At 36.4% G+C, this 15,534-nt stretch overlaps 1 protein-coding gene across 2 annotated transcripts in view; it reads right to left on the reverse strand.

The window, feature by feature from the left end:
- Positions 1–15,534, reverse strand: part of STT3B (STT3 oligosaccharyltransferase complex catalytic subunit B) — a 106,724-nt gene that overhangs the window by 25,524 nt on the left and 65,666 nt on the right. For both annotated transcript variants that reach the window (XM_038570618.1, XM_038570619.1), the window contains exons 4-5: positions 11,886–11,951; positions 9,837–9,936 (exon numbers count right to left, since the gene is read on the reverse strand). In XM_038570618.1, the coding sequence (XP_038426546.1) occupies positions 9,837–9,936; positions 11,886–11,951 (166 nt within the window). The remainder of the gene's footprint in view (positions 1–9,836; positions 9,937–11,885; positions 11,952–15,534) is intronic.

The raw sequence follows: 15,534 nt of genomic DNA on the forward strand, positions 1-15,534 counted from the left end.
AAGCAATGACTTGTTCAAAAACACTTGAGAGACAATTATAACTTTTAAAAATAGCATATGTATTTCATACTGATACCTAAAATGACATCAAAGATAGTAGGGCAGAAAATAAAGAGAAATATATCTGGGTTTGAATTTTATTTCTATCATATGAAAAGCATTATTCACTTAATTTCTGACAGTGGTTAATGAGTTATCAAAGTACATTAAAATATAAATAGTGTGTGTTTTGAAGACTATAGGAAAAAAGTCATGAAATATAATTTTTTTTTAGATTTTATCGATTTATTCATGAGAGACAGAGAGAGAGAGGCACAGAGACACAGGCAGAGGGAGAAGCAGGCTCCTTGCTGGGAGCCCGATGTGGGACTTGATCCGGGGACGCAAAGATCACGCCCTGGGCTGAAGGCGGAGCTAAACCGCTGAGCCACCCGCTGAGGCTATCCCATGAAATATAATCTTTACATAACTTTTAAGTGTTGGATAATACTCCTAGATAATTAACTCCTTTACAACTGAGATCAGTTACTAAATTTAATATGCAAAGAAGCAGTAACAGACAATTACCAGCAACCTTAATGCACTCATACACTAAGATAAAACAAAGAATTTAAACCATGCAGAATCATAAATCATATTACCACTAAAAATTAATTTGCTTAGGTTCTTCTTAACATATCTCTTTCTTAATGTCAACTACTATGGATAACTAGGTTTCTAAATTCATTTAACTAATACTACTAAGAATCTGTTAATTTATACTACACAAAAGCAAGTCTTCCGGAATATGAGACAAAATTCTCAGTAAGAACAGACTCTTAAAGAAAATCTCAAATCTATTCTTCTAGTCAGAGTATCAAATGATTTACTCCTGTTTAGCTTGTGGAACATGAACATGCATTGTTTCTATTCACTGAAGAAACCTTTTTGATTAAGCTAATGATTACTGCTAAATCATAGGTGACACTCTTATTCTGTATATCCTGGGTCTTAAAGCAAGAAAATAGAAGACTAATCCTTCACAACCTACTTAATGAGTCCTATTAACAACATAGATGGCAGAAGCAAGAGCATCTTCAAGTGTACACCTGAGGTAAAAAATTCTCCCCCAAAGTAACTTTAACGTACCCACTGAGAAAGGCACTGTACAGTACCCACTATAAAAGGAATCCTTAAGTATTATAAACAAGTCTAAGGAAAATTTCCTCAACCCTTTCCTCCAATAATTATGGGATATGTTAATAAGGATAGGTATGAGTACAGAAAGTTAATGTCATGAATAGTTTACCAACTAAACTTCATGTGAACAAATGGAGCTGTTTCTGATCTTGAGCCCACAAAATTAAAGCCCATCATAGTGTTTTTCAAGGGACATTTACCAAAACAAAGAGTTCTATGTATTTCAAAAAATAAAATTGGTAGTCTTCCCTATTTAAACAGATATCAGATTTTATTTTTAAAAAGTGCATTTAGAAGCAGAGATAGGAAATATCTGAGTATAAATACATGGATGACAGCTAAATCTTAAAAGGGAAGAAATAATAGACGATCAACAGCATCGAAAATTGAAAAATAAAAATCAAGAAATAGGAGTTTCAAGTTGTGCTACTGTGCTTCGTATTAAGAAATATATATTTAGTCTTCATCCACTGTTCCTGGCACAGAGCTCCTAAAACCCTGGGAATTTCCTAAGTGATGAGAACGAAGGTGTCTTTTATAATGGTAATGAGGTGACCTTTGCATTTCACCTAAGAATAAAGGCTGGTTGCTGGAGGGAACCAACCACAAGATTAGTGGGTTAGGAATTCCAATCCCACCTCCCTGACCTCCAGGGATGGGAGAAAGGTTAAAGACTGAATTCAATCATCAATGGCCAACGGTTTAACCAATCATGACCCTGTAATGAAGTCTCCTAAAACCTCAAAAGGACAGGGCTCCAAAAACCTTCAGGTTGAATAAATGGAGATTTGGGGAAAGTGAAGTGCCTGGCGAGAGCATGGAAGCTCCATGTTCTTTCCCCATACTTGGCCCAATGCATCTCTTCCATTTGGCTGCTCGTGAATTACATCCTTTTATAATAAACCTGTAATCCTGTAATTATTCCAGCAAAGTAATCAAACCAAGGAGGGGGTCATGGGAACCTCTGATATACAGCCATATGGTTAGAAACACAGGTTACAACCCAGACTTGTGACTGGCATACAAAGCAGAGGCCAGTCTTGTGGGACTGAAGCCTTAACTGAACCCGGCTTCAGATGCCTACCTAAGGATTGATGGTATCAGAATTGAGTTGAATGGTAGGACACTCAGCTGGTGTCAGAGAACTGTTTGATGGTGTGGGAAAACCACTCCCACAAGTTGGAATTGGTGGTCAGAACCCTTTAGAAGTTTATTAGTTTTTAACAAACCAAAAGGAACAACTGAAAGAACTAAGAAAGTGGTTGGCTCAACATAAGAATTTAGGGAGTGAGCCAATTAAGGAAAAGATGGAAAAAAAGATGTGCTGATTTTGCTTATAAACTTTGGAGAAGGGGGAGTCGCACCGACCGGCCGGGCCAGGTGCAGCCCCCGCGTGCCTGGGGGCCACAGCAGCCCCGGAGGACTGTCACGGCGGTGGGCGACCCCGGAGCCCAGTTGACACATCTGTGCCCTTGGCAATGAAAGAAAGTACTCTCAAGAGTTGGACTGGAAAGGTGCCTACCACCACCGAGGGTTCTTGACATCCTTATCCACTTGCGGCAGTTCGATGCTTTCTAAATCAGCGAGCACATCCATAATCCCATGTGCTTTTCCAGACAGCCTGGTTTCTGTCTCCTACGCCTGGCTGTTCGAGGTGCTTAAGAGCTGCCTTGGGAAGAATGTTCAGGTCACACAGAAGGGCAGCTCCTCGGCTAAGCAGACGGCCACCAACATAGGATGATTTGAGAGAGCCAAGGAGAAGTGCTCCCCATTAGACCCCATCGCTAAAAGAAAACTCGCAGTGCTGCTCTCCAAAGGTGGGCAGTTCCTCGGTTAGTGGTGAATACGGTGCCCCTTTCCCAGGACACTGGAGAACCAATGTCGGGCCCCCTGGCAGCCCTGGGGGAAAGGATGGAGCTCCAGATCACTGGGCCAGGGATAACAAACCAGGCTGAGAAGGTGTGACCAGCTTTGTGGGCCCGGAAGAGTGAAGACATTATTCTGCCCAAGGTTCTGGTGGAAGGAAGCTTGGGGCTCTGAGGCCTCACTTAGGAATGTGATAAGAGTGATTTCCTTGCAGGACCCAAGAACTACACAGGTGTAGGGATAAGCAGGGTGGAGAAACTCTCGAGGGTGGGGGTAGAGTAGAGGTCCAGGAATGGTCTGCCGTAGAAGCTGGAACTTTCCATGTGATCAAAAGTATGGGACACGCCTAGGCACGCACCAAGCGGCTTCAGCCTCCATCCCCTCCCCCATCTTTCATCCAGCTGCCGTCTTTTCAGCAAAGGAATTTTATTTGTGTTTTAAGGCAAAAGTCTGGGACCCTATGGGGTCATCTGGAGAAGAGATGTGGCAAGAAGACTCTCCAAGGCAGCTGGCAAGGGTGTAGGTGGGAGGTGGGAAATTTCCTCACACTCAGGGGAAATGTAGCTCCTGCCTTCTTTTCTGATTGCTCGGAGGGGGATGTTTACATTTGTAATGCTGATAATGAGCACTCCATAATCGTTAGCTGGTTGCCAGGCACAACCACCCAGCAGGCCACACCAATGGAGAGTCCCGAGGCCAGGATGGCGGGCAGGCATGCCACTCACAGAGGAAGCTCCCCTTGTACAGTCCCACACAGTGGATTCGTGGGGAGCTTTGGCTACTTCCCCACACCCTGCTCCTGACTCCCAAATCCTTGCCTGTTGTCTTTGTGGTTTGCCAAGTTAAGAGTGGGAATGCCCCTGGGCCTTGGTGTTGGGGGGAGACACCCAGAAATTGTGCCTCTAAGGATGTATAGGAGTTTACTGGCTGCTTGGAAAAACTGGGGAGGGAGGGGATAGGGAGGCGGAGGGAACACATGTAACACTTGTCGGAAGCCAAAAATAAATAAATAAATAAATAAACTTTGTAGAATATCTGACTTTCTCAATTATATACATTATCTTTAATTTGAAAATTATAAATAAAAATAAGCACACCACTCCATTATTAGTTGTGTTTTAGTTGCTATTTGGTACTTTATGTAAGTACAAGTGTTATTTCTCTGCTATTCTTCTCATAATCAAAAACAGCTGTAGTGAAAGTACATCTTCATTTAAAAAAAAAAAAAAAAAAAAGGAACAATCTTTAGGTATCCCCAGTCTTTATAATCACCTCTCAGCCTCTGGAACTATTTCTTCTTGTCTAGTTATCCCTTCATAATTTTAACACAAACAACAAAGCAAACACTTAAGTAGCACTTTTCATTTAATAACCTTAATATTCTGCAAGGTGGGAATTCTCTCTATTTGATTCATGAGAACACTAAGGCATAAGGAAATTAAGTAATCCTCCCAAAGTTGCATCACTAGTAAGTGACTAGCCCAGGAACTGCTCTGCAGTTCACATTCCATTATAGCACCTCTCATTTAGGGTTATATCATCACAAACCTTCTATCTCTATTTTTTTTTCTATCTCTATTTCTATACTATTTTCTCCTCTCAAAATTTATTTCCAAAATTTCAGAAGGACACAGTCAGCTGGAAAGCCTAACAAGACTTTCCTGAAACTCAAAAGTCAAAACTGGTTTTCATAAACTCCTTCCCATTTCCATTTTATTCATATGCTGTAATTACATTGTAATAATTTTTTTTAAAGATTTTATTTATTTATTCACAAGAGACACACACACACACACACAGAGAGAAAGAGAGAGGCAGAGACACAGGCAGAGGGAGCCCAATGTGGGACTCAATCCTGGGTCTCCAGGATCACGCCCCGAGCCCAAGGCAGTACTAAACCTCTGAGCCACCTGGGCTTCCCTACACTGCAATAATTAATTATGTTGTACATTATAAGTTCCCTAGAAAGAGACCAACTTTTGATCATCTGTGCCTTCCTATTGGCTGCTAGCATATAACTATCTATTAAACATTTAATTCTCTAGTGAACCGATTTGAATTACCTCAAAAAAAAAAAAAGGTAAAATTAGACAAACTAAATTCTAGTGCTTCCAGTTTTTGTATCCTAGAATTTTTACATGCAATTTTTCCTTTTAATTTTTTTTCAAAATTTTATTTATTTATTTGACAGAGATAGAGCACAAGGAGGAGGAGCAATAGGCAGAGGAAGAGGGAGAAGCAGGGAGCCCAATGTGGGGCTTGATCCCAGGACCCTGGGATCATGACCTGAGCTGAAGTTAGAGGCCCAACCAACTAAGCCACTCAGGTGTCCTTTTTTTTTTTTTTAAGATTTAATTTATATTCATGAGAGACACAGAGAGGCAGAGACATAGGCATTCATGAGAGACACAGAGATATAGGCAGAGTCCCCACAGTGAGCCCGATGTGGGACCCAATCACAGAACCCTGGGAATCACAACCTGAGCCAAAGACAGATGCTCAATCACTGAGCCACCCAGGTGTCTCAAGTGCCCTTCTTTTAATTTTTTGTTGTTTAGCATTAGGTATGTTTCGTTTATATATTGCCAAGTATAAATACAATGCTTAAATATTTTTATTTTTTGGTTTTAATTTTAATTAAAAAAACTTTTAAGTAAGCTCTATGCCCAATGTGGAACCTGGACTCATGATGTCAAGATCAAGAGTTACATGCTCTGCCAATTGAGCCAGCCAGGCACTCCTCTGATTTTATTTTTAATTCACTCAACAGCAAGATTATCTTTCTCCACTCACAAACTCTAAATTCCTAGAATAATTTGTACAGAAATAAAGTATGTGGTATGTCTATAATATCTAATTTTTTATATGATGATTTCACCAGAAAATATTACCATAAATAAAAATACATTTTAGATATAAAAATTGTTTAAAAAAGGGTGACTGTTACTTTTCTTACTCTACCTCACTAAAGAAAACAAAGACAATAAGTGAATTCCCCAGTGACATTTAAAAATCATTTATCAATACTAGAAACCAATTTCTTCCTTCTCCTTAGATTATTATTCCAATGTAATGAGACCCTTATAAGTCATCAGAGATAAAATTCATATTTCTGTAAATGAAAAAGTCTCATTTATTATAAATTTAGTACATGCTCATTGTAGAAAATGTGAAAAGCAGAGAAAAGTATGAAGGAGAAATATCAGTAGTAATCCTTGCTATCTGCCTGCTTTTTATTCAGATTTTCCTATATCATCAAATACTAACTTTAATGATGCCATAGTATTTCTTATGATATGGCAACACTACAATTTAAATGGAACAAACTATTTTCGCAATTATAACTTACACCATAGTGAACACCCCCTAAACATATCTTCATCTTTAATAAAGTGTGATAAACTTTTATAAAGGTTAAGTAATTTTACATCTCATTAGGGTTATGTGATATCTGCAGACCAGTCTTTCTATAAATGCAAAATAAGACATGAGTGTTCTTTTATCTTGTTAAAACATCAGAATCCTATTTAAACATAACTTTGTATAATTCACATTTGAATATAGTGACATATACCACGTCTAGAATATTTCTTCACGAAATAATTTAACTTTATACAATTCCTCCCCACCCAAATTTCAAGTAGTAGGAGCTTTTCTTCTCCCTTGCCCTCATGCCCTCCTGTGCCATATCTACCCTACATCCATATTAACTTCCAGTGCCCCCCTTTCCACATGTGAACAAACTGAGTCTCCCCTGGCTTACCAATGGATTCTAAAGACATATGCAAAAAATTTATTAAAAGGGAAAACCACTTTTCATAATTATTTCAAATGATTCATTTTTATTTCATTTAATTTGATAATGAAAACCCAATCAAACACATGGTTAAGAGTTTGGCATTTATCAGTCATTATTTCTTTATCTAAATGTTTCTGTTCACCTGGAGAGAAAACTACAAAGGATGGTATGTGGTAAAATGAGAGGACAATCTATATCTATATCTATATCTATATCTATATCTATATCTATATCTATATCTATATCCACACTTTATAATGTTTTCATATTTTCCAGGACCATTAAGCTAGGTTAAATTGAACTTAAATCTTGATACATTAGGATATAGAAAGAGAATTGACTGTTTTACACCATCACTTTCCATCTATTTAGAACTATAAAAGAGCATAAAACTCACCTCAAATACTCTTAGTTATATGAATGGAATAAGTGATCAAGGAACAAGGAAGGTGGGTTAGAGAGTCTGAACACTATGAAATTATCTGAGGCATTTACTAATCTAACTTCATATACATGTATAATACCATCACACTATTTTATTTTTCTTCCCTGTGAAAAGAAGAAACATTTTCAAGAGCCAAATAAGCAGTATTAATTTCATACTTTTGTAAAATTACAAGATAAATCTTATTCATCAAATATAAGGTCTTTTCTTAATTTTTACCCTACTAGATTTTAGTGCTAACACTCAAAAGAAGTTGGACACTGCTCATGTCTTATACTTTCAGGTAGAAAATCCTTTCATTTGACCTCTTCAAATATATTTATCTGGCTACTTCTGACTACTCTGGCTCTCTTCCTCTTCCTGATTCAAGGATATTTAATAAATCTATCCCTCAATCTACTCCCTATCCTATTCCCCTAACCATTACATTTTCAAGACCTGGGGCACTGGGTGGCTTAGTTGGTTGAGCATCTGACTCTTGATTTTGGCTCAGGTGGTCATCTTGGAGTCATTGGATCGAGCTCCATTGGACTCTGTGCTCGACGGGGAGTCTGCCTGAGATTCTCTCTTTCCTCTGCCCCCAGCCCCTTTGAAATAAATATATAAATCTTTGGGAAAAAATAATTTCAAGACCCAAAAGTTTTTAAATTAAACAACCTCTTAGTTCCTCCCCTATTACCATTTAACTTAAAAAACAATTCCTTTATAGATTTCTAAAACAAAAAGTTGAGACTTAAAATCTATCATCTTCCTTTCTGGATCCCAAAGACTGTTTACAGTGTGTTCAGAGTAGAGATATATCACTGATTGATGTATTTCAACAGTAAGGTATTTATTTATATGGTAGGCACACAGTTAACAGTAAGTTTTAGCATCATGGGTTGTGCAGCTAAAACATGTTAAGTTCAGGCTACAACCAAATGATCTTGAATGAATTACATCCTTTCTTGTTTCCTCATCTGTAAAATGAGGATAGGATAGTAATAGTACCTACTACTCACTCACAGTGTGGTTATGAAATTAAATGAGTTAAGTACATGTAAAAAACAGGATCATTTGTAGTGTAAAATTATTTCAGTGATGCCCCATACCCATTAGCAGTCACTCTTCCACTCCCCAAACCCCTAGTAACTGCTAAACCTACTCTGTCTCTAAGGATTAGTCTATTCTGAACATTTCATACAAAAAGAGTCCTATAACATATGGCCTTATGTGTATGGGTTATTTTACTTTTCAAGGCTCATGATGTATCGGTACTTCATTCCTTTTTGTGGCTAAATATTCCACTGTATGAATATACCATACTTCATTTATCCATTCATTAGTTTATGGATATTAGGTTGTCTTCACTTTTTGGCTATTAGGAATAATGAATACTGCTATGAACATTAGTGTACAACTTTTTGTGTGAATAATTACTTTCAATTCTCTTGGTTATATATGTATACCTAGGAGTTGAACTGCTGGGTCATATGGTAACTCTATGATTAAGTTTTTGAAGAACTGCCAAACTACTGTTTTTTTCTTTAATTAAGAAAATAAGCTTTGTATCTTAGTGTTACTGCTTACCAACAACATTATCATAATGGGATTGTATTATTTTATTAAGACATTGGGTTCAGACCACAACTTCTCTCTGATTAATTCAATCCATAAAAGTTCAGCCTTCATAGAAAATGAGCTCTAAGATTTGAGACAACATCTATCACTAGGCATCTTATTCAGAAGACATGTTTTAAAACCTAGAGAGAAAATAAAGATTTCATAGGAAAAAGACTCAGTCTATGCTATTGTCTGTTTGTGTCCCTCCAAAATTATTAAGTTTAAAACCTAATGCCCAAGGTGACAGTATTAGGAAGTAGCCTTTGGGAGGTAATAAGGTAGTGTGAGTTCAGGGACTAGTACCCTTTCAAAAGCTGTCTGGAGAACTAGATCATCCCTTTCACCATGTAAGGACAAAGCAAAAAGGTTATCAGCTATGCACCAGGAAGGGAGCCCTCACAAGAACGTCTGACCATTCTGGAACCTTAGTCTTGGGACTTTCCAGCCTCCAAAGCTGTGAGAAATTTCTGTTGTTTATATGCTACAAATTCTGTAGTATTTTGTTTTAGCAGCCCAAATGGACTAAGATTACCATACATTACACAGAGAGAGCTTTCAAAGGTTTATTAAACTGTTTATTTTGAGAATATTCAATCTCCTGACTACGCTGAATTTGAATAATATGTATATGTGAATGATTTTCATAATAGAAGCCCATTCTACCAAAAAAAAAAAAAAAAAAAAAAAAAAAAAGGCTGGGCTGACAAATATTATGTAGACTAATTTCTACAAAAACCAAGCAAAAACTCATCAAGGAAAAATTGGTAACAATGCACTTGGGTAAAAATACATGACCAACCTTATTAATACAGAAAAAGCAAAAAAATATATAAAATTATTTTTACCTTCTTATGGGTAACACAGCCAAACAGAAGTGGCTGCTCAATGAAAAGAATGTATAGGAAACATCTCTTAGAAGATGAAATTTCAAGTCAAATCACTTACCTATGTAGACTCTTTTGCTGTATCTCTGCATCAGTAACAACACAAATACATGCAGTGGAATAAGGTTGATAATAAACACATAGCCACCCCAAGCAGAGACCTAGGAGTTAAGAAATGCAAAGTTAAATAATTTAAGATATCTGCTTTTAAAAATAAGTAAGTCTTGTCATGACAATCTAAATATATAATGAATAAACATAAACACTAGGATTCTCAGCAGTTGTGAGATATACTAAAAATTGATTTATATAACCTAACAAAAACCTATCTCTACTTATCTTTATTGATTATTAAAATAACACAATCCCATAAATCCAATATGCTTTTCTATATTCACTGGAGAAATGGTCAAATTAAACTAAATAAGAACACTGAGAACATTATAATTTGTGAGCTGATAGTAAAAAGTCTTTCATGAAGATAAAGATTCTTAGGATATAGTTCATAAATTTTTAAAAGAAAAAAAAAAGGTTTTTATTTCACCCATTTTTGAAAGTACATTTCAAGAAGCTTGACCAAGAATAAGAACAATGAATGTTAGCACCAGTCAACAACTGAACTACAAGGAACACTCATATAATCTTGACATGCTTTGAGATACTCAAAATAAAAGGTGCTACCTTGAGTATAAATTATTCCCTACTAACGGATTACAAATCAAGATTCCATTTTAATGTTTAACATATATCTTAAATATATAATATTCTACTTAATCAGAATAGCTGAGTATGTTCTGGTCTAATTTTTTATGTGATTATTATTTTTTTAAAGTAAGCTATATGCCTAAAGTGGGGCTTGAACTCAAGACCCTGAAATCAAGAGTCACGTGTTCTACCAACTGAGTCAGCCAGCCACCACTACTCTGGTCTAAATTAATAAAGATTCTAAAGATGTTTGTTCTCAACCAAGAGTATTATGTTTTTGAGTATATTCAACAGGCAATAAACTCTTTTGAAGACCAAAGTTTTAGATGTGCTCTAATAATTAAAAGCTTAAAAGAACCATTTTACCAATAGTCACATTAAGAGACTGAATATTGGGATCCCTGGGTGGCGCAGCGGTTTAGCGCCTGCCTTTGGCCCAGGGCGCGATCCTGGAGACCCGGGATCGAATCCCACATCGGGCTCTCGGTGCATGGAGCCTGCTTCTCCCTCTGCCTATGTCTCTGCCTCTCTCTCTCTCTGTGACTATCATAAATAAATAAAAATTAAAAAAAAAAAAAAGAGAGACTGAATATTAACATATATATTGTAACTATGCTGCCCTTGCCTGAAATAATCTCATGACCATTTTGTAATTAAAGTTCATTTTGTAATGAACTACCTGCACTGTACAATGCATATAAGAAAATCAGTTTATTGCTTCAGTCACATGCTATTTTGCACCAAAAATAACGTTACTCTGATTGAGCACCAGTCCTACCTGAAGGATTTCCTAATGACCTTCAAAATTTAAATGCAAGTTTCAAAGAGAATGAGTTTGCTACTACTTGGGAAAACTGCACAGAATGTGTCCCAGGCTTTAACCATTTTAAAAGGGGCATGGAATTTGGATGCATAAATTCCATGAAATTTATTTAAAAACAGAAAAAAAGCTTACCTAAAATTATCACTAATTTTCAGCACAAGATTACTCTATAGGCTGTGGTACGGGGAAAAAGGCAGGAGAATGAAAAAGTAATTCTGAACGCCAATCTGAAGTAATCTAATGAAAAAAGTATGTAGGTAGTTTATGTGGAGGATAGGAACATTATTCAGGTAAAGTTTTACATCCGAAAAAATAATTTTGTTTCACTTGTTGCAAATATTGTATTTGAGGGGTTGAGTATTAGCCCTCCCCATTAAAACAAGAGTTGCTACACATCCCAAGGATAGGGGTAAAGAAGAGAATGGCAGTAATGAATGGGAATACATTAAAAATTAAGATCCTAAAGATTTCAGGGGAAAAGAAGTGGAGAACGAGCCCAAATGAGAGGAAAATGATGAAGAAGAGGAATTGGTCTACCAAAGACTTGCTAGACCTCACAGAATTTAAAATATGACTTCTTACCATATAGAAATACGACAAGCAGCAGCACATTGTCCAAAAAACTGACCCAGTTTTTACAGATTTTACCTAAAAAACAAACAAGCAAATGTTTATAAATGTGCCTGCCAAATTAAAAAAAAAAAAAAGTGTTTATAGTACACTTGTACTACAAAAATCCAAAGTTATAAATTAAAAAAAGAAATACAGCAGTTGTGGTTGTTATTCAGATATTCAGATTCACTTAATATATGCATTTAGAACACTGGGCAACAGTCAGGCATTTTATAAACAACCCTGATTTTTCTGTTATACAGTTTTCAGTAAAAAGAATCATCTTTCTAACAGAAGTAAAATTATATTTTTCTATTTTATTTTCTATTTAAAAATAATAACAAATTGAGATTTTAACTAAATAAACTTGTTCAGCAAATCTACATTTTTACATTTGGTTGGTTTTCTTAGGCATAACACCTAATCTAATTTTTCTTCATTTGACTATATACATCTCACAGATAATTCAAATTATGAGCATCCATTTTTGAAAACCTATCATCTACAAATTTTTATGTGCCATAACCAATATCAATAATAATCAATAAATAATAATCTATAAAGAAGTTGGTAGCCCTAAAATAATTTCTTGGATATGTCAGCAAAATTCTCAATTACTCCAAACCAGAAAGGGAATTTACAATCAATGAAACATTAAAAAAAGAAACAAAGAAATAATTCCCAGATAAGTTTATATGTTCCTCTAAAAATAATCATTTGGTTCAGAAAAAAACACAAGTTCTAAATACTTATTTATGCCAACAACAAAAGGTCATCTTTATTTAAAACATATATACCTGATTTCAAGAAATTTACTTTAAAAATGAGCCTCCTCTGGTACATTAAAACAAACTACAGGTGACATGTAATCTTTGGGGGAACTGTAAAGCAAACACACACACACCCCACAGCAATGAAAGGAGGGGGAGAGCAAGGAAACAGAAAACATTCCTAGTTTATAGCACTTAAAGATACTATCAGGCTGACTTCTATTAGACTAGTGAAAGACTGTTTTGAATTCAACATCAAAGTATATATATGTGTGACAAAACAAAGTATATATATGTGTGACAAGACACAACCACTTTCCCCCACTGAAACCAGTTTGATCCATGCTAAAATGTAAATAGGGAAGGCAGTGTATTAAAATACTGACCTTTTAAAAAGTGAAAAAAATTTCCAGGGCTGATTAGAAATTATTCCTATAATACCCAATCTCTAGAGAGTAGAGAGGTGAGAGTTGGAACCAAGTGCCAATGCCAAAATCACAGGGACCAGAAGACAAATTAGAGAGATCAAAGATGATTTTTAGAAAGGAAAGTAGCTACCAGGAAAATGGGAAAGAAAAGAATCTTCAAAAAGGCCTAATTCTTTTTTTTAAAGATTTTCTTTATTTATTTGAGAGAGAGACAGAACATGAGTGGGGGGCAGATGTAGAAGTAGGTTCCCTGTCAGGCAAGGAGCCCTAGGACATGGGGCTCCTTGACCCCAGGACCTGGAATTGTGACCTGAGCTGAAGGCAGCCACTTAACTGACTGAACGACCCAGGTGCCCCCAGAAAGGCCTAATTCTAAATGGAAAGACTAGAAGACATAGTGTCCTCAGAGAATGAGATGCACCAGAAACAAAAAGGAATCCCAAGAAAGGGGTCACAGAAGACTATGGCAGGTAGATCAATAGAAAAGAAAAAAAATGATTCTACCTAGTAACTGAGGAAAAAAACGACAGGCTAACCAGTGAACTGAAGGTAGAAAAGACAAAATGTTAGCAGGAAAAGCTTGCAAATGACCATTTAGTGCTTTATATTTGTGAGTTGGTTCCCATTTTATTGCCTCTTAGCTCCAAATGCACCCTTCAATATATATGTTCTATGGTAAACCAAAGCATTTCTAAGTACTTCTCCTTTATAGTGAGTATGAAGTTTTCTCGGTAGAGGGGTGCTGAAGGAACACTCCAGAAGAGCCTCCCCAATCATTTCCAATATAGGCTGGCGTTGGTGGTATGGGTGTGAGAACATCTGGTGGTGCTGACCCTAGCCATGGGCCCAAAACACAGTCCTGTGACTTTGCAGCCTTGGTCTTGTAATAACTTTTCTGCAGTCCTCTTGACATGGTACCCAAAGCCCCATACACAGTCTAAAAGCTTCCTGCCCCTGCTGTATGTAGACTCCCACTGTACACCATGCTTCAGGTCACCAGCTCCCCACTCCTAAATGCCTCAACTCCGGAGAGTGGTCAATTGCCTATCAGGCAGCTCCAAAGCAGCTCTAGGCTAGCCTAATCATCAAACTTCACTGGTATCGGTGGGCTGAATCACACCCTCTTGAATGAAATCTGAATCCTTTCTATAAGTTTCTGCTTCCTTAGGTATTTTCCTTCAGCCATAACATATCATATAGTTTCCTTCTGTATTACTCTTCTACCACAGTTAATACTTGTTTTTATAAGATTCCTCTTATTTACTATAAATGATTGGGCCCAGTCCTGCTACAATCTATTAACAAAAAAACAAAATATACTTGTAATCGTTAAATATAGTCCACACCCTGAAATTTCCTCAAACTCTAAAACCAATTATAAAGGCTGTGAGAGAATGAGGAAAGAATTTATACTCTGAATCAAACAAATTCTGGTGTTTACTAATATATATAAAACTCTACGAGGATATACTGGACACACAAATTAGAACTCAGTCATGCCCAACTAGAAAGGTACAACACTAAAGCAAGGACTACAGTAAAAGCACAATATGACAGAGACCACATGGTGGGTACAGACACTGAGTGGCATAATGTCCTTACAGATCCTGATGCCGTTGGTAACAGAAATACAAGTCCAAAAGCTGGTATATGACTGAGGGTTGAGTCCAAACTTAAAATAGTATGAATGTCAATATAAAGGAGAGGCTATGTTCAAGGGCCAAATCAACCTTTTTTTGGTGAACTACTAAAATTTGAGAGTAATGCAGAAAAGGAAGCTGAGAACTCCTAGTTTCCTACCTTGAGGTACTACCTACCCATCAGTGGGGAGGAGGAAGGCCAACAGATGGTAGGTAGGTTTGGATAGAGGGCTTTTTTAACTCAGTCTTTGACATGTTAATATTAAAACTCCTAAATTAGAATTCTTCAACAATGGAACTAGAAATCAAAAGAAAAAAATGCCTGAGAAATTCCCAAATATTAGGAAATTAAACTACACATTTCTAAAGAACCCATGGGTCAAAGAAGAAATCAAGAATTAGAAAAAAATTTTAACTCCATAACAATGAGAATATAACATACTGAAATATACAGAGTATAGCTAAAGCAATGATGAAAGTATAATTTAAATTTCATATCAGAAAAACAGAATAGCTAAAGTAACTTGGGCTTCAACCTCAAGAAGCTATAAAGGAGCAAACCAGATACAAAGTAGATAATAAAAGTCAAGAATTCAATGAAATAGAAAACAAACACAGAGAAATATACATGAAACCAAAAGCTGGATAAACTTTAACTAGACTGACCAAGAAAAATGATATAAATGACCAATACTAGGATAAGAGAGGTAACATCACTATAGATTGCACAAAAATTCAAAGAATTATAAAGGAGTATGATGAATAATTTGTGCCAACAAAT

Source organism: Canis lupus, chromosome 23 (genome assembly GCF_011100685.1).
Source record: "Canis lupus familiaris isolate Mischka breed German Shepherd chromosome 23, alternate assembly UU_Cfam_GSD_1.0, whole genome shotgun sequence".
NCBI classification, from domain to species: domain Eukaryota; kingdom Metazoa; phylum Chordata; class Mammalia; order Carnivora; family Canidae; genus Canis; species Canis lupus.